We start from the raw sequence: 24686 nt of genomic DNA on the forward strand, positions 1-24686 counted from the left end.
TGATTAGTCGCGAAAACTATCAGGGGATTAATTGATGATGAAAATAATCATTGGTTGCATCACCAGTCAGTTGACGAACATTATATTCTATGTAACCTTTACTTTATATACACTACATATTTTAGGGATTTTTTAGGTTTAAAGTATCTTCAAGGCTGGATTACCGACTGGGCAAAGTTGATAACTGCTAACATAATTTGATTAAATGCTAATTTGTTAGAAATTTGTACCACTTGAAGTACGACATCAGATATGATCCTATGGTCCTCCATCCTCCATCTTGTGGCCATGGTCTCGTAGAATGATTCTGTGTCAAAATGTAGTGCTTAGACCTGAATTAATTTAGTTTATATTGAACCCAGGTGTCGTAAAAATTTCAAAAAGTTTTTAAAAAAATCACATTTCTTCCATTTTATCCTGTATTTCAAGTAATTAACACACAGAAAACCTTGGGCTATGTCGTATTATTCCATCGCAGAAAGTACTGTAAGGCTACAACCATCGATTATTTTCTTCATCAACATGCCAGACAATTTTTTTTCTTTAAAAATCAATCGATTGTTTTTTTGGAACAATGCCCATCATTATTCCCTGAGGCCCGAGTTAACAGATTCAAAGTGCTTTTGTTGTCTGAGCAACAGTCAAAAAACACAAATACACAGAGTTTACTATCATTGAAAACTAGAAAAACTAGCAAATATTCATATTTGAGAAGGCGATACCAGTGATTTTATTTTGCATTTTTTCATTTTTGCTTAAAAAAATGATGATAAATGATTGATCGGTTATCAAAAGTGTTGTCATGTAATTTTCCGTCTTTTGACTAATTGGTTAATCAGCTAATCATTTCAGCTCCAGAGTACTGGCTGGTTACGGGATGCCTGAGGAAAAAAAGGAAAAACTGCCATGTGTAGCGGGGATCAGCAGGGGCCCATCAACAAATTCCTGCCCCGGGCCCCCCTGGAGGAGATTTATCCGGCCCTGTGAATCTGATGTTCAGGACGTTGTTGTGTTTTAACAATCAAGTTGCTCACCGGTGGTGCAAGTTCTCGACTTCGTGCGATGCTTTGCATGTCGATAAAATGACTTTGCATCTGATGCCACATAATATGAATATGAGCAGAGAGAGGGAGATGAGTGAGTGAGTGAGTGAGTGTGAATGGAAAGGTAGAGGGACATAGACAGAGAGCGGGGAGTGAGGAGAGAGAGAGGGAGAGAGAGAGAGAGAGAGAGAGTCGCCATTACTGCCTGGCAGTGCTGCTGAGAGGGGAGGGAGCAGAGAGAGGCAGGTTTCGGCTTACAACGCATACCACACCAACAACACCAGAATACACTAAAATACGGGCTAACCGGCCGTTTGGGACTACAGGGGACTACACCGTCTACTAAACTTCATTTAGGATTTTGTCGGAGGGACTCCAATGCCCGCAGGTTGTGGATTGTAAAAAGGAGTTTTTTTTTTTTTTTTTTTTTTTGCCTTTTAATGTGGGAATGCTTTCTCCTCCTTTCCGTGGTATGTGGATCTGGGAGCGACCATGTTAATAGGTGGGTAAGGGAATGTATTTGTACTGGGATTGGGACTTCATTCGCTTAGCCACCACTCTTCTCTGTTGGCGAAACCTGGCTGCAGGCTTGCGCCGTTCCGGGTGGAAGGAAACCGGGGTGGGGATGTGAGTCTGGACTGTTAAATTAGCCCAGGTTGTGATTTAAAACCGCTTTCTCCCCGGCGTTAGGCTGGGGTTGGTGCTGCTAACGCTAGCTAGCTAACTCTCCGTCACCCTCTTGGCATGCTAGGCTAGCATTGCTGGGCTAATGTTAGCTAATCGGAATTGGAAAGGTGGGTTTTTTTCCTCGGTTTTCGTTTTTTTTCTGGAGTATCTGGGCCAAACCGGACCGAGTCGGGTTCGATTTTCTATTCCCAGGAGAAATTAATAACCGCCGTAGCAAACCCTTTGGTTGCGACTGTTAGTCACGGTGCATTGACGCATTAACATTATGTCTCTTGGTTTTAATTCGATCTTAACTAACTCATTAACTCCCATAGCGGACTCTCATCCCATTTTTTTCGTAGAGTTCGGTGTTTTAAGTGATAACCGCCCCTTTCAATAGATTTTATTACAGCGTAACAAGTGGGTTAAAACGAAAAATATCTTCTGAAATTACTTTGATCCATTAATTCATTTCTTGACGACTGTACTGGTGTCCGACTTCAGAGCCTTCATGTCGCGTTAGCTTTTTTATCGGTAATTTAATTGATTTATTTTTTTTCGGTTCTGTTTTTCACGTAGTCCGACTTCGTTTTGAAGTTGCGGGGTTGCCAGTTTTGCAACCTTAACGTCTTGCCTCTCGTTAACGTGAGCGCTATGGATGGATGGACGGAGGGTCGGGTCCAGGAGTGCCGCTGGGCAGATTTGTGAAGTTTTCCGACATTAACCGAGGTATTTTGACCCCTAATGTCACAGCTGTGATGAGGAGTTGTAACCGCACTTGTCATTAGCTGCTTTTTAACTTTTGTTTTGGGGGGGGGGTTAATTCTCTGTGCAGCAGGTCAGTGGGTTTGTCCTGCTGCTGCAGCTCTGCATGCCATTGGCGTCGACTCCGACTGCTGCAGCTCCCTTTGCCCTTTTCCCAAACTCTCGTTAAAGGGATAGTCCGGCCTTTATCTAAAGAGCCATCCTGGTGGTTTTTGTCCTGCCTTTTGCAGTTATTTCACTGTCCTCTTCCATTTAAAAAATTCCTCCAATGTTGCCTTATAGTGGTTGCTAAAAGGACTAATTATTAACGGGATCTATTTGTGTTGAAAAATAAGAAATTAGGTTCTTTGCTGTTTCCACTTACATGCCATTACCTTGTTCTACTGTCCATAAATCCACAAGGGCTCACTGAATGAGTAAGTAGGACTGTGTGTTTATCGTAATCATCGGAGTCAGTTTGTTCAGAGCCTTTCTCTTAAGCCCTTTCTCTTAAATGGGCTGTGTTTGGAGCCAAGCTGTTGATCACACTGACATAAAAATGGCATACAACTGAATGCTGTTTAGTTTTCTGATGGTTGCAAGGTCAATGTCTGTTTTTTAAACATAAGAAAACGACAAATAGTTTGACAGCATTCTTTCATTGTATAAAAGTGGTTGAACAATTAAAAAAATAAAGCATCTAGTTGGTAAATGTTGATTGATGGTAGTTGCTGTCGCCTGCAGACAAAACATTTCCCAACTAGATAATGTATAGGTGTATGTTTATTAAAAGAAAAAAAACCAAACATGTTTCTGTTTAATTGGAAGGCAGAGATGCCCTGATACATCAGAACTGATAGGTATGAATAGGCACATCTGAAAAGCTTTGCATCTGTGTCTGCGTTAGGACCGGAATAAAAATGCATATTGGTATTGTCATCATGCTAAAATGGTGGGAAATATTCACTATTACTGTCAGCATTTACAAACCAGTCAAGGGCATTGGTATTGACAAACCCTGTGAGTGATGGCAGGGTTGATCATATCAGTTGGCCTGTAAACTGTTGTTTTTACAACATCGACACCTTGGGAAGGGGAAGTCAGATGAGGGATGCTTGGTTTCAGGTCTGGACCTGACTCCGGAGGAGAGTGACACCGTTTTTTCTTTTTTCTTTTTTCTTTTTTTTTCTTGGATTGTGTTTTGAAACATCTGAGCCTCTTTGAAGGAAATCATTTTCCAACAAGCACCAGACTGGTGCCTTTCATGTAGTTTTGAATGAAAGTAATGAGTGTAATCAAAGCTTTATTTCAACTGGTAACTGGCAACAAAGATGTTTTGTGAAGCAATTCCATAGTGAATACAAAAATATAGTGCCCTAAGACAATAGAAGGATGGAGAGAAGCCTAGTTAAGACGAAATGATCCATAAGTCGCTTATAATAAGGTGGTCTGATCTCTTATTACACACCTGAAGTAGACTGACTGACTATCTCTAAAGCACATTGTTGGATTTTAGATGTATTTGACACTAACATTTGTGGAAGCAAAGTTATTGTAATTTCTGTTTTCTGGTGTTTTGCTTTGTATTACAACTGTAGTTTCTCTGATGATGAGGCAGCTGGCATTTAAAGCTGCATTATGCAACTTTGCACATTGGCAGCTGAAAAATGGCAGTGGCAGGTAATGGCTTAAAAATCTGAAGCTGAGTACCCAGAGAACCTGAGAGACTGGGTCAGTATTCTGCCAAAACCTTGGTTGGTTTGTCATGATGTTTTTCTTAGAGTTAGAAAGGAGAAGACGTAATGTTTGCAGGGTCCATTTCTTTTCTCTGGCAGCAGAGCTCACTCACTGGTTTTTAGGAGCCAGTTTTGATTTTTGCTCATAAGTTTTGATTCATCTCTGTTGTCTGTACCAGAGATCAGAACTTATTTTGGGGAAACAATGAGTTGAGCGGCGCCTCACTTAAACTATATGGGATGCTCTTCTCTGCTGGGGCCCGGCTTTGTGATTTAGGCTGAAAAAACAGAAGTTTATTTTTACCTAAAAATCCAGCCGGGTGCAGCTTTAACAGGTTTACCATCCTTGACAGTGTGCTCCGCTGTATTTCAGGGCTTAACAGCATTTAGTCATCTCCAAAAGCAGCTTGCCAAGTGATACCTTAATCCCCCCTGCAGCCTCACAGTGAATAGAATGATCATGATGTACAAGGCTACTTTTAGCCATTAGTGTGGCACAAATGCAATTTGGGCTCTGGTGTTGGCCATTTGCAGTAATAAGACCGTCACTGGCTCCATGCAGGTGTTTACAGTATACAGCTAACAGGCTAGCACTGCTGCCATTCCCGCTCTTCGTACATATTAACATTTATTCATCTCATCGGGTCTTATGTTGACCCTGTGTGTTGACAGCAGAGTGAATGTAGACTTTTGATATTGGCTGATAAAAATGTAAAACAGATGTTTGGATTTGGGTGAGTGATCTTCTAAAACATTGTGGTTTGGATGAGAATCTGGGGAGGAATGTAGGGCTGTAATAATCAGTTGGTTAGTCAATCAACAGGAAATTAATAGATTCCAGATTGTATAATTGATGGTTTTAGTCAGTTGCCAAGTAAAGGTTCCACATGTTTCTGATTTCAGTGTCACAGATATGAAGAATTGCTTACTTCAGCTTTTACTGTTTGATATCATAAATTGAATATTTAGGATTGTTTTGGCTGTTGTTTGGACTAAATACTCAAGGTGAACACATCATTTGGACTTTGCTAATTTCTAATTGGCATTTGGTAGTGTTTTTGCCATTTTCGAGGTGGCAATTATTTAAATCAGCAAAGAGATGATTGTAAGATTAATCAGTAGTAAAAATAGTTGTTAGTTTTAGCCCTGTAGGCACGAATACCTTGCTAACGTGCATTAGTGCCACCTCTAAGTGTATCTGCTGAAGTGTAGTGCTTCATCTGTTCATAAGCTCAGATGGACTTCTCCCTAGGTGCCTGCTACAGTCAGCTGTGGCACACATAACAGCACAGTAGCTGTTGTAGGGTCTATGGGTTAGGTTTATAAACCTGAAGGACCTTGGCCCCTGACGTCATGTAATGTTCTGTGTGTGTTTGAGGGGCAAGGAGCTCCTGATTTAAGGTGTCCAAACCGTAGATCTGGTCATATGGTGATAGAACATTTAAGGCATATTTTCTGTTTGTAACTGAACACATTTCTCCTGTGTGTTTGTAGGCCTGTAAACATGAAAATGGGTTTTGTAATGACTTTTATATGTTAGATAATTGAATTCATTGGGTAACATCCATGTATCCTACTTGTAGTGGACTGAATCAATTCCCCACCAATGTTGTTTGTTTCCTAAGATTGCTGTAGATTTGTTGAATTCCAAAAAAGGCTATTCTCTTACACAGCCCCCCGCACACAGTTGACATCATCACCTTGACCTCTGTAAACAGTCTGGGGAAACCTCATCGCTTCGTCTGAGTGGACAGGAATCCTACTCTGGTGCAGTTTCTCAGGCTCAGCATGCCATCGTGCTGCAGCTAGCAGTTCCAGCTCACGCAGGCAAATTCACTGGCTGATTGCCATCTCGCTGTAAAACACAACAATGACTGCAATTCTCTCTGCCATTATCAGTTATCAGCCTCTAGTTAGGTCATAGTAAGGTTCAGGCTTATTTGAATGTGACAATCCCAGATAATACTGACAGAAAGATTGCACTGTCAGTCAGATCTAGGCACTTGCCAATTTTCTAATTTCTACATTCTGTAATTGCTGAATATTTGCATTGTCAGTAGTGAAACATTTAATTTCACCTGGTTGTTTATTTTGAATAGACAAGCAGCAAGCAGCAGAATGATTTCGTTCCACAAATAATCAAGACTGCTAATCAGGATTAATGATTGTGACCAGAATGTCAGGAAAAATATATTATGAAAACTACAGGCAAAATAATCAGGATTATACATTTAGCCCTAATCATGTAGCCCTAGGTTGTGCTGATGATGATAACAAATCTGTGAACTGATTTCTTTTCTCTGTTTCATTCTCACAGTGAAGCAAATCATTTCTAGGTCAGTGGCTGTCAAAGGGCTGGAGTTGCATGCCATTTTTATCCTGCCTCGGCACAAATTGGTTGAAAGCACTTCTTTTTCTCTGCGAGGGGAAAAGTGACATTGCCGAACATGGTCCATGATTGAATTACTGTCGCTTTCTCTTATATAAGTTGTACTGTCACACTTTGGTTTTTGTCTCCTCAAAAGGCCATTTTGATATTGCATGTTTTTTGAATCAAAATTTCTCTTGGTTTTTGAAAAATGCAGGAGGCTTTTTCATCACAGTTTCACATTATAAACCTATTATGATGGAGTTTCAGGGCCAGCGTGTTTTATTACTGGTACATGTAAGGCCAAACAAAAAAACATAAGCTTTTACCATTTAGAGAAAGAGATTATTTTGTCCTGCACAAGTGTGATAATGTATTCCTCTGTCTAATTTTCTGATAACTCTGTGTAATGCCAGATTAACACATCTGATTTGTTGTTTTAAATCAATACACTGCACATGTATGTATGTACATGTGTGTCCCAGAGGGATATGCAGAGGAAAAAAGCTAATTATATTATTTGTGATAAGGAGACTAAGGTGCTCTGAGGACAAATCAGTTCAAATATGTTTTTGTTTGTTTGCCTTTATCTTTTCCTAATTGTGAATTCCATGTCTTGCAGGCAGGTGATAAAAGGACTAAGCCAGCTGCTCTATCCCAGCTTAAAGAAGACCCAGGATAGAAACTGAGAGAGAAACACTGAGTTGGAGGGGGATTCACCACTACCAAGGGAAAATCAGAATGAAAGTGCCTCTATACCACTGACAAGAAGAACTGGAATGATATCTTGATCTTTTTTCCTGGAAGTGACCAAGTTAGCGATGAGCGGGGGGATATAATGGCCAAGAACAAGGATGCCCGCCCCCCAACATTCGCCGTCAGTGTGGTTGGCCTCTCGGGGACGGAGAAAGAGAAGGGAAATTGTGGCGTGGGCAAGTCCTGCCTATGCAATCGGTATGTGCGTCCTGATGCGGACAGCTACTACTCTGAGCACACCTCAGTGCTGAGCACAATAGACTTTGGTGGACGTGTGGTTAACAATGACCACTTTCTTTACTGGGGGGAGGTGTCCCATCGAGGGGACGATGGGTTGGACTGTAAAATCCAAGTCATTGAGCAAACAGAGTTCATTGATGACCAGACGTTTCTTCCGCATCGGAGTACTAACCTGCAGCCGTATACCAAACGAGCGGCAGCAACCAAGCTCCAGTCAGCAGAGAAGCTTATGTACATCTGCACGGACCAGCTGGGCTTGGAGCAGGACTTTGACCAGAAGCAGATGCCCGATGGGAAGCTGAACATCGACGGCTTTGTGCTGTGCATCGATGTTAGCAAGGGTTGCAATAGGAAGTTTGATGACCAAATGAAGTTTGTCAACAGCCTTTATTCCCAAATTGTTAAATCAAAGAAGCCTATCATCGTTGCTGCCACAAAATGTGATGAGTGTGTGGACCAGCACCAGAGGGACCTGCAGGCCTTTGTTGCCAGCAAGAAGAACCTGCTGCTAATTGAGACATCAGCACGCTCCAACGTCAACGTGGAGCTCTGCTTCAATACCCTCCTCCAGCAGCTAGATAAAACAAGGGGGAAACCAAAAACTGTGCCATATCTGGAGGCCTATAAAATCCAACGGCAGCTTGTTACCTCAGTAACAGATAGATTTGACAAATTGATGGTGCACACAGTGAGAGATTACCATACCACGTGGAAAACAGTGATGAACAATATGAAGGGCCAACCTGACTATGATGACTTCATCACCTTGGAGGGCTCCAGGAAAGCACGCAACATGTTCACAAAGCACATTGCACAACTGAAACAGGAGCACATTAAAAGGAGGAGGGAAGAGTACCTGACAACACTACCAAAAACCCTTAATAACCTCCTCAGTAACCTGGAGGAGGTTGAACACCTCACATGGCCTGAGGCACAAAGTGTGATCCGGAACCGGCCTGATTTCCAGTACTGGTTTGTGGTTCTAGAACATACGCCATGGGATGAGACGGACCACATCAACAACAGTGACCGCAGGATACCCTTTGACCTCCTTGATACACCTGATGGTGAGAGAATCTACCGTAACCACGTCCAGCACCTGCTGTCAGAGAAGAGAAGGGTAGAGATGAAAGAGAGGTTCAAGAAGACACTGGACAGGGTTCATTTTATCAGTCCAGGGCAGCCATGGGAGGAAGTCATGTGCTTTGTTATGGAGGACGAGGCCTACAAATACATCACAGAATCAGATAGGAGGGATGTTTACTGTAGACACCAGCAGGAAATAGTTGAACGGGCCAAAGAGGATTTTCAGGAAATGCTTTTTGAGCACGCTGAGCTGTTCTATGACTTGGATCTGAACGCCACCCCCAGCGGCGACAAGATGAGCGAAATTCACAGTGTCCTGAATGAGGAGCCCAGATACAGAGCGCTGCAGAAACTTGCCCCAGATAGAGAGTCGCTCCTACTCAAACACATTGGGTTTGTTTACCATCCCACTAAGGAGACCTGCCTGAGTGGGCAGAACTGTGTTGATCTGAAAGTGGAGCAGGTTTTAGCAAACAGGCTGGTACAGCTCGACCATGGACGCTCTAATCTCTACTATAACAGTGCCAACATTGATAAGATCAACCTCTGCCTCCTGGGAAGGGAGGGTCTCTCACAGGAATTAGCCAATGAGATCCGAGCTCAGTCCACAGATGACGAGTACACCCTTGATGGTAAAATTTACGAACTGGAGCTTCTTCCCGTGGATGTCAACTCTACGCTGCTCTTCAGCCATACGTGGGTCACCACTTTCAAGCCACATGGCTGCTTTTGTGTATTCAACTCCATAGAGTCTCTCAACTGTATTGGAGATTGCATAGGCAGGATCAGAGCAGAGATAGCACAAAGTAGGAGAGAGAGATTTGCTCAGCCGCTACCATTCATTCTCATCCTGGCAAATCAGAGGGACAGTGTTTGTAAAAATATACCTATCCTGAGGCACCAGGGCCAACAGTTGGCAAATAAGTTGCAGTGCACCTTTGTGGACATCCCGTCTGGGGCCTTTCCACGTAAATTCACTGAGTTCCAAATTAAGCAGGGTCTCCGAGCAGTGCTGGAGGGGCTAAAGCATAACTTTGATGTCCTGGCCCCTCTGCCCTCTATCAAAGACATGTCAGAGACGGACCTTAGGATAGTCATGTGTGCTATGTGCTGGGATCCTTTCAGTGTTGACCTCATCCTCTCGCCTTTCCTGGACTCACATTGCTGTAGTGCAGGGCAGCCAGGCCAGAGCAACACACTGATACTGGACAAGATCATTGGTGACAGCAGGAGGAGGATCCAGGTCACTGTCCTCTCCTATCACTCTGCTATCGGTGTCCGCAAAGATGAACTGGTGCACGGCTACATTTTGGTGTATTCTGCCAAACGCAAGGCTTCCATGGCGACCCTGCGGGCATTCTTGGCTGAAGTCCAGGATGTAATCCCTGTCCAGATGGTGGCGATCACAGACAGCCAGGCAGACTTCTTCGAGAATGACGCCATCAAGGAGTTGATGACGGAGGGGGAGCACATTGCCACAGAGATTGCTGCCAAGTTTACAGCACTCTACTCACTGTCACAGTATCATCGGCAGACAGAGGTTTTTACACCCTTCTTCAATGAAGTGCTAGAGAAGAAGCCGAGCATTGAGAGTTCTTTCCTGTTTGACAGCTCATCACGTGAGTGCACCACTGGTGCAAGTGAAGATGTCTTCCCCACCTCACCACATAGCCATTCCCCAGCCTACAACACCTATTACCCAGAATCTGATGATGATAATGAAGCCCCCCCACCTTACAGTCCAATAGGTGATGACGTTCAGCTTCTCCCCACACCCAGTGAGCGGGCCAAGTACCGGATCGACCTAGAGGGAAATGAGTATCCAGTCCATAGCACGCCTGTGGGAGACCATGAACGCAACCACAAAGTGCCTCCGCCCGTCCGGCCCAAACCAGTGCTCCCCAAGCCTAACGTCAAAAAGCTGGACCCTAACCTACTCAAAACCATTGAGGCTGGCATGCGAAGTAATCGTAGAGTGCCGCGTGGCCCAATGACACACACTGAGGATGTAGAGGCATCAGACAACTATGCAGACCCAGTGGACACCTTGCTAAGGTCCAGGGGTTTCCACAATGATGACATATATGCTGTGCCCGATGACACACACAGCCGTCTGGTCAAAATAAGAAACTCTTTTGGCGGGTTACATGGTCTCCATGGAGGAGGAGAGGAAGAGAATGGATTCGACCGGAAGTCTCAGGCTGGACGCCGGCCGTCAAAATACAAACATCGTTCTAAAATCCTGTTTAGCAAGACAAAGGCCTACCAAAGAAGATTTCACTCTGACAGCGACGGGGAGGAGTCTGGCCCTGCCACGCAGAAAAAGAAAAAGGGAAGAGCCCACCGGGGAAGCGAGGAGGACCCACTGCTCTCCCCTGCCGACCCCTGGAAGGGTGGGATAGATAACCCCGCTATCACCTCCGACCCTGAGCAGGAGGACAAGAAGATGAAGAAGAAGAAGACGCCCAAAACACCAAAGGAACCAAAGAAGGTGAGTCTTACCTGTCATGAATCTTGAATTTTGTAGTTTTGAGTTCTTTATACAGCAACTAAGCTCAGTGTCTTCAAGACACTGAACCAAAGCTTTCTTATGTTTTTTGAGGGACTGAAAGAGCTTCAGTGCATTGAATATTACAGAGAGAATTAAAGTGTGTAGTAGTGTGTGAGCAGATGTGTGAGGGTGTGAGATCTGAGCTGATTTCTTTTTTTAATAGCCCTGGGGCTCAGGGTGAGAATAAACTAATTTGATAATTGATTGATCAGCCCCACTGCTGAAATGGTGTATGAGCCTCCCCACCTTACGGGCCCCAGACAACCGATTTTAAAAAGGCTTGATGAAAATATGTACTGTTAAAGACGGTAGGGCTCTTTCTGTATAATCTCTGTATTCTGTATAATTCGTATCCTCTCTAAAGGCTTGTCTGGGGCTGCTGAGCTGCATAAGCAAGTGCATTTGTATCTGCCACTATAATGTGCACGTACACTTTTGGCAATTGGCAAGGTAAAAGCAGGCACGAGCACACAGTGCATGTGCACACCCACACATACTACACTCATACATCAGTATATTAATTCCTCACAAATTACTTGCAGGTACATCTGCATTACAGATTCATAATAGACTGAAATCTAAAATGGCAATATAAACTTACTTCCATCTTCAAAGTCAGTGCTAGCTGCTCAAAATGGATCCTCAGTATTTTCCTTTCTTAGCCATTTTGTAAAGTCAAATTGAGCATTGTTAACACAAACTTATATTGAATTCAAAAACTGCATCTAAAGCAGCAACATCTGCTTTTGATTAAAAATGTTTATAATCACTTCAAAAATATAATACACAAAAATTGGGCGTTTGGCAGTCCTACCATTTAGCATTTGCAGCATTCAACAAAATAATCACAGCATGAAGATTTGTTTCCTGCAGCCTGAACACAAACGCACAATTGGACTTTGACAAACACACACATGCACGCGAGCGAGCACGCTGGCACGAATCAGATAATAGTGTGCAAATTAGTAGAGAAACAGCCGCTGGTGCTACATGGGCGTCATGAATGCAGGGCATTGTTGCAACATTCAAACTGTCTTTGATAATCAGAGAGGAGAGCGAAAGGAGAACCACAAGGTACAAAATGGAAGGTGTTTAGTCGCCGTCCTAGCCAATTAGAGGAGCCCGAACCGCTGTAGGCATGACAACACTTTGAAGAGCAGAGGAGTGTAGGAAATCAAAGCCACCTCGGCACCTCGTTACTCGTCCCAGCTTCATTCTTGAATAACGATTTTGTCTTTTGTTGCCTTCTTTCTTCTTGTCTTCCTCCACACGAACATCCCTTCGCTTTCTCCCTCTTTCTCTCTTCATCCCACTAACTTTCTTTCTGATCTATTCCCCGATTGCCCTCCTCCTCTTCATCTTCTTCTCTTCTGATATGTTCTGCTTCCTCTTCACCCTCTCTTCTCCTCCTCCATTTCTGCTCTCCCTTGTGTTTCTTTTTCTCAATTCCCTCTTCATTCATTTCTTTCCCCTTGTCTTTCCTTCTCCTCATTCTCTTCCTTTTCTCTTTAAAACTTATTTTTCCTGACTTCCCCGGCTCCCCTTTTCCTTTTTCCTCATTTCCATCCCCCTTTCTCCTCCTGTCCTCCCTCCTTCATCATATTTTTGTCTCTTCCTTCTCCCTTGCGTCTTCCTTCTTTCCTTACTTATCTTAACAATCTTACTCCCTCCATCCCTCCTGCCTTTTCCCTCTTTTGCAATCCCTCTTCTCTCCCTTTGTCTTGATTCTTACCATCTCATCTCATCCCTCTTTTTATTCTCTAATCCCCACCTTGTAGCCGAAATCCTCCAAGCCCCCCAAGCCTCTGTACCCCCCCACCCGGAGAACCTGGGAGAGCAACTACTTTGGCGTTCCCCTGCAGAACCTGGTGACCCTGGAGCGACCTATCCCACTCTTCATCGAGAAATGTGTCGACTACATCGAGCGCACAGGTGAGTCATGCGTCTTCATGCATTTCTTGCTCTTTCTCTGTCTTATCTCCAACTCTCTTCTGTTGTTTTTGTTCCTTTATTCTTTCTTTCTATCTTCTGTATGGGTGTTCAGGTACAACCAGGCTATCGCTAGAATTTTGTAGCTTTTTCAAGAAACAGCTGTTTCTTTTTTTTCTTTTACATGCAAACACTTTGTGGCTATTTGCTGTGAATCTGCCTCTCATGTTTTTCCAAATGATTGATTGAAAAGAAGGAAGGGTGGAGGGACAGGGCGATGATTTAAGAAGGGAAGCCAAAGCACATGAATCAAAAGGTTTAAATCTAAGGTTCACTTCTCAGCTCTGATATCACCTGCCAAACATGTATTGTCTGGTCTCCCCTCCAGGCTGCCAGTCAGTACGAGTCAGTTTCAATTCAGTGACCTCTGTTGGCCTTGCATTAGATGTGTTGACAAAGCACCGCTGGGATGGCTACAAAATAACATCGTCAAAGATGACACAGTCCAAAAAACTAATTAAGGAATAAAAGTAGAGAGATTTATACAGTTACATGCCATCTATTAATGAACCGTTCACTAGAAGGGAGAAAAGAAAAGGAGATGATACCAGTAAGACAGCGTAAGAGAAATTGCAGATGCGAAAGTGTTTAGTGCCTGTGGAGTGGAGGGCCTGATTACTGCTGAAGTGTCTTTGGATCAGACCTTTATTGTGGCTGAAAGTACAGCTGAAACAATTATGCAAAAAAAAAAAAAAAAAACTGTCAGCAAAAAAACCCTAAATATTCTCTGGTTCCAGCTTCTCAATTATGAGGATTTGTTGCTCTTAATTGCTTTACTATAATTGTAAATTGTATATCTTTGGGTTTTGGACTGTTAGTTGGACAAAACAAGCAACCTGAATATGTCACTTTGGCCTCTGACATTTTCTGACATTTTGTGGACAAAATTATTAATCGGGAAAATAATCAGCAGATTTATTGATAAAGAAAACATTCGTTAGGTGCAACCGAGGAGAGTAAGTCTGTAACACCGTTACTCTCTCCCATCAGCAAGACTCAAGGTCAAAGGTTGCTCCTTCAAATCTACAGACCACCTTGGGAAAGGTGGTTTTCCAGAGTTTTGAGATACTCGAGATAAAACTTTTAAAACTTTAGGGAAAACATCAAGATTGCTTTTGTTTGCTTGATTTTAATAGTGGTTAGAAAATGTGAATGACAAATCCTTTCCTCTACGCCACAAACTACTGTTGAAATGCCCGTGAGCAAGGCACATCACCCCATCGACTCCTGTGACGGTAGTGGTTGTATCAGAAGAGCAGACAAGCTCAGAGGACTTAGTCTGGATAAATAAAGGTTTAAAATACGACGGGTGGCCTGCTCGGGCATGTGTAACTCTAAGTAGTGATGCAGGCCCCCAGTGCATGCTGGGTATGTGTTTGGCTTCCTGCCCAGCTGTCGTAAAGAAGGTCTCTCCCAAAGTTTGAGAGATTCCTCAGTGAAGTCATGGATTAGTCTGATAGATATTTATACACTGTGTGGTGGAAAGTTGAGCCGAAGTATTTCTGAGCATTTTAAAGTTGTCTATTTTCTTTCTGGGGGCCAGCAGTGAGATTCAGACCCCCAACCAATACAGCTATTAATGCTCAGCCATACAACACATAAGACTTCCTTTTGCTTATAAAAAAAAAAACCCAAACTAGCTAGCCAAAGGTTTACTTGTTTTCCCTCTGACCAATGAAATAAATATTTCAAACATTTAACATATTCAATACTTTATGAGTTTGTTGCATAATGTATTTACACATGGTCCGGTACCCTTTTCCTTGTTTAATGCCTTTGAATGAGCTCCAAGAAGCAAAAGTGTCTCTTGCTGAATCACCTCAAAGTAACTTCTCCCCCAGTCAGATGCTGTAAAATTTCTGATGACGTAAAGTTTCCTGTTGAGTTTTTGCTGGTTTGTGTTTGTGTGTTTTGGGGGGGGGTTGGCTCAGGCTCAGGCTCAGGCTCAGGCTCAGTTTTTTTATTGTGTGCTCAATCCTGGATTGTGTCTAGTGTCTGTGCAAGTTGGAGGATGGCTCTTAAAGGTTTTAAGATTTTGTTTTGAGGACAGTTGTTTTGTAATCGTACCCACCGCGGCTAAATGAATGTAGGAACCCCTAAGCTGTAGACATAAAAATCACTTCAACACAAGACTGAAAACACATGTTTTATCACCTTACTCCCTTTTTCTCTCTTCCTCCTCCGTTTGAAGCCATATGTGAAGCAAATGTGTAGTATGTACATTAAAGGGAGGTATTTCCTGTCTTCCTACCCATATTCGCAGTGATTGAGCGAGTGTTTGGTTCTGTTTTGAAGGTAGTGTTTGTGTCTGAGCTCTTTTCGTTCTGGGGCTGTTAATTCCTGCCCTGAAAATCCCTTCCGAATATGTTTTGATATTCAGCTTAATGTACACGAGCCCGTTGGTGGCTGCCAACCAAATTTAGGATTAATCCCAGCGCTGTATGTGTGTGGCTGTGTGTGCATACGCCTGCCAGCTGACAGCAGTGTATCGGAGATTTCATGGCCAGTGCCGTGAAACCCTCTAAGTCCAGACGGTCTGTTGGGTGGATTTAACAGCTTTTCCCCTCCCTTCTTCTTCTGGAATATAATTTCTAACCAGACGCAGCGAGAACATCTTTGTGCTTTTTTTTTTTTAAAGCCTGCTGTTGTATAAGATGTTTCATATCCAGACAATTTAAGAGTTTTTACTTGATGAGACCTTTCAGGTTGTTCCCTTTTTAGGGACCTGGGAAGAGGCTTAGATAGTCTTCATATACAGCCTGTGTGCTTTGGTGGGGGTATAATCTGTGTGTACAACATGTTTTATTTTATGGCTCAGAGGGTGGGGTCATCCTGTGAATGTAGAGAGTTGTAAGGGATTATGGGTGCAGGCGTGATGGCTCAGTGGTTAGAGAGATCCTTCTTTTTTGGAAAAATGAGCTTAACCCCCCCCCCCCCTCTGCTGAGATCCACCCTGCTAATGTCTACTAATTTAAGATACTGAGCCTCTTCCAGATCCAGAACTTTTGCTCTGACTGACCTCTGACCTCTGAGCAGGGGAGGACGAAATAGACTCTCCCAGTGGGAATCATTAAAACATCACTTTTATATTGTGTTATTGCTGTTATTCCACTATACACCGGACACATTAATGGGGGTGAAAGTCAAAATGTTAAAGCACTCCTCCCCGATTACGGTGGACCATTTAATAATGTTTCTTTCTCTGGAAAAATACTCACAGTAAAGTATTTGTTTTGTTTTCTCATTGAGAGCGTCATCTACAGGAACTTAATAAGTTCCAAGGAAAACTATGCTACAACACATCCAACACTGTTTAACTGAAATGTTAAATCTGAGAAGTGCAGTGCAGAAAATACTCAGGTTTTAGCTGAAGCAAGGCCGGGTATCTAACCTTAGTTCTTTCTTAAGTAGTGACCATAGAATTGAAAGTGCTCAAATTTAATAGTGTAAAAAATGAATTACAAGAATAGGCCTGCAACTAACCATTATTTTCATTAGTAATGAATCAGAAAATCGTGTTTCAGTTAATTATTTGGTCTGTAACATGTCAGAAAATAGTGAAAAATGCACTTCACTATTTCCCAAAGACAAAGGTGACATATTGTTTCACTGAATTTATGACAGTTTTGCTGAAACAATAACAGTTACTAAAATTGTTCTCCTTTGTTTCTAGACTAATAGATGAATCCACTATTTGTTTAATCTCTACAGAAAAATATTCACAATATAAATTAACCTCAGACGCAGCCCTGGAATGGTCTCCGTTTCAGTTTTTTGGTTGTTGCGAGGAGCAGTAATCTCTTGGAGGCCAGACTGCTGTTGGTCGAGTCTAACCACATGTAATAAGCTGCCAGCCGTGAGGCACAGATGCAGAGAGGTGATGATAGCTATTTGTGGTGCCTGTGGTTTCAGACCAGAAAGTGTGATAGACGAAAAACTGTGACTTCATGTGTATTTGTGAGATGAAAGTGTACGTGAGACGGAGCGTGGCTGTAATTGTGACAGAGAGAGAGATGTGGAACTGTGGTTCTGTGTGTGACCTTTATTTGGTGGGTTTGTGTAAGTGATAAGACTGTGTCATGGGATTTGTACATCCACCCTTTTCAGTCTGGAAGATTGAATGCATATCTCATGGTTTTCTGGGGTTTTGTGTCGAAAACGCGACATAATATTTTCCAGGAATCGTCTAATTACGTTTAAATCTGTGTGAAGAGTTTTGTGCTAACTGTGCAGCATCAAAAGAACTGTTAAAGAAACTCTGTGTTTAAAATGCCACCATTAAATAAGGCTGATGTTTGTGCTGTGCTCACTGCCTCTCTGTTTCCTGTTAGGAGAGAACTGCTTGTTATCATTTTTAGTGCTTTCCAGTCACCACATTCTACTAATAATACAACTATGAGAGATCGCAAGGGCCTTGCAAGCCCTTAAAGATTTATGGATTTAAGGAAAATGAACCAAAGCCTTCAAGGTTTCTGAAACAGAACGGGGGGCCTTGATAACGCTGTTGTAAATTAAAACTCAGCACCTGTATTCGTCAACATGCGTCTCTGTGCCTGAGCTTCAAATCCATTGGAAAACCCTGGATGTTTTAACTGGACCTTTTGGCTTGACATGATCAAGAAATTAAGTTTAGACATCCATAACATGTTCTTGGTTCTTATCCCAGAAAATGACCTAGAAAAACACTAACCCTGAATTTGGCGGCCAAGGTGAGGCTAAGTTTATATGTATGACCTGGTGGAGAAAGCTCAGAGGGGTAATGTAATTCATGTCTTGCTGTGGTTTAAGATTCACTGAGTATTTCTAGCTGTATCTCTTGACTGTAGATTACAGCACTAGCCACAGGTAACATTGTTTTTGAAGTGAAACTTGGGGCTTCCCATTATTTACTATGTGATTCTTCTTCAGCTGACACTAAATCCTTTAGGATGTTTTTACCCATCAGGCATCCATGTGTGCTTGCATTCCTCTTTTTGTAGTCAAGGATTCATGGGTAGACATTGAGGAATGTACAAGAAGGCATGTGAGCACTTCCTCAAACAATTTAGGATTAGAAAATATTGTCACATGACGGTGGCCGATCCACTGGTAGGGAGCAATAGGTTAAAAGTCCGTATTTCCTACATAAAGTAATTTCTTTTGTTGTTGTCAAGGTATAAATGTATAGTCTAAGAGGATATGTTATGTTTTAAAGTAGAAAGATACTGAAAGATTCTAGGGTATGTTTTGATGGATCTGTACAGACTTTGTTAAGCCCAATCTCTTCCTGATCTTTTCCTGATGTCAAAAAGGCCTCATTGGATCAGGAAGCAATCAGGAACAAAAAGCTTGGAATGATTGGGATGTTGTTGAAAGTGTTGTGTGACCAAAATAAACGACTGTGTCACTGGTAAACAACTGGAAACACTTGTTATTCAAATCATGGGTTACTGTAGCATAATGTCTTAATGCTCATTTTTCAAATGTACAAATTCTCTCTTTCAAGTTGTACTCCACTGAAGCAGGAAGTCAAGTACCAAATCTTTTACAAAATAAAATTTTATTTTATAAAAAAATAAAACCAACCTGGGCTCATCAGCATGTTGTCAGCCTCATATGCACACGTACACGCACATACCATGTATTTGCTTGCATTTTCATAGGGAAACAGTAAATATAAATGCACCTGAAGGTGTGTCAGCGCAAGTCAGAATTATTATTATCAGAAAGAGAGTTTGCTTGTCTTTTTCTATCTAAGCCTGCCTCTGTCTTGGCCATCTCTTTGTGTGTGTGTGTGTGTGTGTGTGTGTGTGTGTGTGTGTGTGTGTGTGTGTGTGTGTGTGTGTGTGTGTGTGTGTGTGTGTGTGTGTGTGTGTGTGTGTGTGTGTGTGTGTGTGTGTGTGTGTCTGCGTGTCTGTGTCCTTTACAGCACAGGGATAAGTCCTGACCTTACATTTCTCCAAAAGGCAACAGTGAAGGGATCAGGCTTTTAGACGACCACGGTTATACCCAATTGCAGAAGGTCGCACACAAATCTCTACGCTGTATTTTCAACATTAAGCTCTTACAGTTATCCGTAATGACGTACAGAGAGCTCAACAGCAGGAAAAACTCACATTTCTACTAGCATGCAGTAGTAAGATGGTAAAGGGTCAGAGCTGCAGAGACCTGATAATACTCTGGAGAGAGAAGTGATGTGGAAAAGAATGAAAGCAAAGAAAAGCTAAAGGAGGTAAAAGGATTTTTTTTTTTTTTTTTAAAGAGAAGTGAGAGTTAACAGTAAGTGGAGAGAAGGTACACATGAGGTACTTCTTAAAGTTTTCAGCCAATGCACTCAGCAACCTTTTGCTGGATTATAAGTGAACTTTCACAGTTATTCAGGCAGTAATAGAAGCTTTTGAAAAATGACTGCTTCAGTGAGGGAAATGCAGCGTGTTAGTTGTCCTCCGGCAGAGTCTCGGGTGGCGGAACAGCTCATTGGTTACATGAGACGTTCCTATTAACAAAAAGTCACACTGTCCAACTTTCCTAGAGGAAGGCACAGGGACATCCTGCTTGCCCCTGGAGTGTTTTTTTTTTTAACTGTCGTCTTCAAGAGCTGTTAACCATAAAACAATTTCAGTAGTCGGTAAAGTTTAAAGAAGAGTATACATTAAGTGTCTCCTGATGTAGTAAATGCTTATTTCAGAGGCTGATGAGGATAAAATTGAAGGCAGAAACACTGATTATCTTAATTTTGGCAAAGTCGGAGCCGCCATTTAAACCTCTGATTTGAATAGTAATCATAAAACCGTTTTATGAATATACAGCAGAACAGTGCGTAATTAACTTTGAGTGCTCACTGATGCTTTTCACTGATGCATAGTCTATAGTTTATATGCCAACCATTTTGCCTTTTTAGCAGAACAACACCAGTTTTAAGTAACCAGATTACTGCAAAGGCCAGCTTCTTGAAAAACATCCTTTTTAAACAAACAGTGAGATGGAAATCAGTGATTTACCTGTTCTGTTTGTCCTAATGGTTAAATAAAATGCTTAAAAGAGAGTGAAAAAGGTATGTAAAGCAGTCAAAGTGATGCACTGGCTTGCTTGTTTTCTTATTCCAAAATGCTCTTTGTTCACCCAAAATTGCTGACATCTTGGTATTTTAAAATGGCTAAAACACACGCCCCAGGGTCTAGTCTGCACCAGTTCGAGCTGCATATATTTTAATCTGGTGTCAGTGAACTCCTGCTTAAATACCACATCCGTTATACCTTCCGGTGAATAAAATATCAGTTAAATGTAACTATCAGAGTCTCTGTTGAGCCCTTAGTAATCCCTGAAACTTCATTTTTGACAGCCTCTGGGCCTGAAGCCAAAATGTAAAAGGCACAATAGGGACGATTCTTGTCAGGTTTGCTTACATAAAAGTCCTCAAAACATCAGGTTGGCCTCTGAGAATAAAACCTTTTGACCAAGTCGGTCTGGAGAAGAAGCGTGGAGTCTTTTTAGATGACGGGCAGTCGGCTGTGACTGCATGAGCGAGGCCACACTGCTCTCTGCCACCAAACTCGATTAGAGAAGTTTTATTAAATGTTTCCTGCTCCCCAGAGACATGAAATGGTATTTGGCACGAAGGCTGGAGGAAGAAGAGGGAAAGAGAGAGGCAGAGCAATTATTAAATGGCTTTTTGATGTTTATGCATCTGGAAGTCCCATTGGTTGTTATCTTCCCCAGCACTTAGTATAATGTGAGGAGGGATGGATGCAGGGAGGAAATGAGTATCTGTTCTCTGCTCTTCAAAAGAACTTCCATTGGCTATTTGACTAATAAAACAAGTATTAAACAAAGTTTTCTTGTGGAAGAATTGCAGTTTTTAGACTTTTAAAATATTTTTTGTTGCAGCATTGTCAGTTTATGCAATTTATTGTTTTAGTTTTAAATTTTTTCCAAATTTCCTGGTTGTGTAATTATTTCTCATCAAAATCAAAATAATAGGGCTGAATTAAACAATTGGCAATATTAACAGTACAGAAGAAGTGTAATTTTACTTTAGAGAAGCTTTACTGGCATTACATACCAAAGAACGTATTGGTACAACAAGGGATCAACTGATGGTGAAACATTTACAAAAATGGCCAAATAAATTTCACACCCATTAATCATTGTAGAGATTTATGACACATTTTGCGTTCCACACATTTTTTTCTTTAAATGAACAAGTTTTAATTTACTTGAGATGCTTGTACTGGCATGCACTACCAATGAACATATTGTTCAAACAAAATGAAACAAAAAAGGAGAGATTGAGATAGATTTACTGAAATGCTCCAGTAAATTTCACATTTTTTAACCAATGTAGAGATTTTTCACCAAGCTTGCATACCATACTTTTTTTTTTCTTTTAATTTCCCTGCAATGTGAAAATTCTAAAAGTTGCTGCTTATTTTTGCACTTAATGATATAATATATTGATATTGGTAATATTGATTTAGGGAATATATTTAATTGTGTACCTTTTTAAAAATGAGATAACTTTACCTGAGTTTACTGTCGTTACACAGAGTGGACATTATAATCAGCCTGAATATCTGGTCCCTCGTATCAGTGACATTGTTTTGTACATGTAGATGTTTCAGAGGCTGTTGTAACGATGCCAGTTTTTTTTTTTTTTTACTGCTGTCCAGCTGGTATGGCTTTGGAAAAGGCAGAGAAACCCCAGGGGACTGGCTTTTCACAACTTTGAGCTCTCCTGGAGAATTATTCAGCAGCCATGTCAACTGGGCTTCATACAAAGCTGATTATTTGCTATTTTCGGCCTGCTTTGAAGTTTGTAGTGGAGTGTGTGAGTGTAGTGTTGAGGGATTTTCATTTGAGTGAAAATAGATTTTATAAAAATAATTCATAGATTTTTGAGTACACACAGGAATGTAGCCATTCAGTGGAACCAGAGGTTGGAAAGAGAGAGTTCAGGATGATATAAGAGGCTACAAAAACACAACAGACAGGAGATGAAAAAAATTTGAATATACTGTGTTTTTCTACCCTTTTCTGTTAATCATTTTCTCCACTTCTCTTTATTATATATCAGCCTCCAGCTCTCTGCTCCAGTGGAAAAGAGTAGAAATCAGCCAAAGTGAGAGTTCAAGTTGAAAATTGATTCGTGGCTGGCCTGGCTCCCATTCCCTACACTCCCATTACTTTCAGCGTGTGTGTGTGTGTGTGTGTGTGTGTTTGTTTGCGTTGTGATGTGATCATGTGTGAGCTGTTTTCATGCTTCCGGCTGGACTGACGTCATGTTCAATGGAAACACACTCACTGAGCTGTCTGTTCAATGCTCAGATCGGCCAGTGCTCCCAGCAGCCCGATGGGACTGGTCTAACTGTCTGACCTGTGGCTTCCTGATGTTACTGTCTGTCTGGGAGGAAAAATAACTCTCACTATCAACGCCTTTTAATAAATGACTTTCGTCAGAGAAACGATCCACAGCTACACATGAGTTGTAACGAAAAAAGAAAACAAAAAAAACCAGACTGAACAACCGATTACATGTTGCACAGATGTGCATTAAAAACATTTAGATAATTTTTATGATTTTCCAGACCTTGGCTAACGTATTCTGCTGGCCTTAGAGCTCTTTTACTAACTATTTACAAACCTAATAAATTCAAATTTCAGTTGACAGAGAATTGGCTGATGCTGACGTTTGGAGTCAGCTACCTCCATTGGTGGTATGCGATATATATGTAAAACTTAACTTGATTCCACTGTGTGCAACAGGATGGGTGCCGATGCTAAAGCCTTAAAGAATCGGCACATTTGGACTCTGTGGTTTATTTAATGAAGACTCGTAGTTCTGGTGGAGGCTCTGGTTGTAGTTAAAAGTAGTAATTCTGAATGTTTATTCGTAGACATTTCTATTTAGTTTGTCGTTATTAGGGTAAATATGTACAGTCCCCAGCAACAATCAGGAAGTAGGAGTTGTGTCCCATGATTTGCAGAGCTTTCTGCTGCTGTTAAATGATGATGATTTCTGGTCATATGACCTAGTTGGTTTTTTCTTTTTTGTTTATGGACGAAACAAATTGGAATATTTTCGCTTCACTGCACTTTGGCAGTCCATGCCACTGGTCAGAGCACGGGTCTCATTTAGATACTGTGTGTGTGGGGACACACACAAAACTAGTATTATCTGGTGTGTCCAGTGATTTGTGGTTACTGTTAAATTCACAGTGTTGTTAATCCTGTGTGAATCAGTCATGTGTATCATTTGTAAAATAAAGTCAAGTCAAACGATTTATTTTAGTTACAAGTTGTTTTTGTTGAAAAAAATATATATATATATATTTTTAGTTTCAGACATACATTTTCTGTACTTTCAAGTTTTTTTCTCCACTGAGTCAGGAAGTCACTGAGTACAAAATCTATGACCTTTTACAATTACATCTGGGTCACTGGTGAATTTCATTTTCTCACTTGAACGTGCTCAGTGAAACTCTGGAGTTTGTGATATTTCAGCCCCAGCAGGTGTTTTATGCATCACTGTTCATATGAAAAGACTCTGCAGTGATTGACTGATTGCCTTCCCGCTGGTCTCGGTGGAATAAATTCTTCTGGTAAGGCTCGCTTCTGTAACCTTTGATCTTTATACAGCAACGATCCAGTAACTGAGGCGTATTCCACTGTTTTCACTCTGAGTCACCGCTTTAGCTGGGCTTCCCAGTACTCTATGTATATGAGTCACTAAGTGGTATTTGATATTTCCCAGTTAGACTGAGGAACTGGAGGCTCAGTGGCCGATGGTTGGTTGAGTTTTTACCACATGTAATAAACCACCAGCTGAGAGGCAGAGAGGAGATGGGAGCTTTTTGTGTTGCCTGTGGTTTCTAAGCTGTGTGTGTGTGTGTGTGTGTGTGTGTGCGTGCGTACGTGCGTGTAGAGAGACAGGATGTATTTGTGGTAAGTGCGGTCACACTGAGGTAAGGCTGACTATGGGTTGTTGCCGGCAGTTACAGAAGATGCTACGGCTTAGACACCCATATATCACACACACATGCAGTACTGTTAGGGCTGCAACTAATGATTATTTTCATTGTCGGCAGCCTGTCGATTATTTTTAATTATTATTAATTGTTTGGTCAATGAAACCTCAATAAACAGTGACGGATGCCTGTGACAATATCCTACAGCGCCAAGACGACATCATTAAATGCCTTGTTTTGTCCAACCAATCAGTCAAAAACCTAAAAATATTCCATTTACTGTAATGTAAGAACAACAGCAAGCTGCAAATGATCACATTTGAGATGCTGGAACCATTAAAGTCTGGCATTTTTGCTTGATCGATTATCAGAATAGTTGCCAATTAAGCAACAAATCGTCGCAGCTCCAACACTTTGCAATAGTTTTTGGCACTTTTGAAAAAATGCTTCAAAGTGAGGATGTGTTCAAAAATGATAGCATGAATAGTGCTTATCAATCAACTTCATGCAAAGTGCAATAAACAGAAAAAACCTACATCAATCAATTTGCCATCACCCGGCCAT

General features: G+C 41.6%; 1 protein-coding gene across 3 annotated transcripts in view; it reads left to right on the forward strand.

The window, feature by feature from the left end:
* The first annotated feature begins 1501 nt into the window (after nt 1–1501).
* arhgap5 (Rho GTPase activating protein 5) overlaps nt 1502–24686 on the forward strand; it is a 59484-nt gene continuing 36299 nt past the window's right edge. The window contains exons 1-3 of one of the 3 annotated variants that reach the window (XM_040137266.1): nt 1502–1545; nt 7180–11130; nt 12969–13122. In XM_040137266.1, coding sequence (XP_039993200.1) covers nt 7396–11130; nt 12969–13122 — 3889 coding nt within the window. In that variant the 5' untranslated portion in view covers nt 1502–1545; nt 7180–7395. Of the gene's footprint in view, nt 1546–1567; nt 1671–2299; nt 2439–7179; nt 11131–12968; nt 13123–24686 lie in introns of those variants that run through there. The other 2 variants (XM_040137267.1, XM_040137268.1) reach the window with 2 other exon arrangements.

Source organism: Xiphias gladius, chromosome 10 (assembly GCF_016859285.1).
Source record: "Xiphias gladius isolate SHS-SW01 ecotype Sanya breed wild chromosome 10, ASM1685928v1, whole genome shotgun sequence".
NCBI lineage: Eukaryota > Metazoa > Chordata > Actinopteri > Istiophoriformes > Xiphiidae > Xiphias > Xiphias gladius.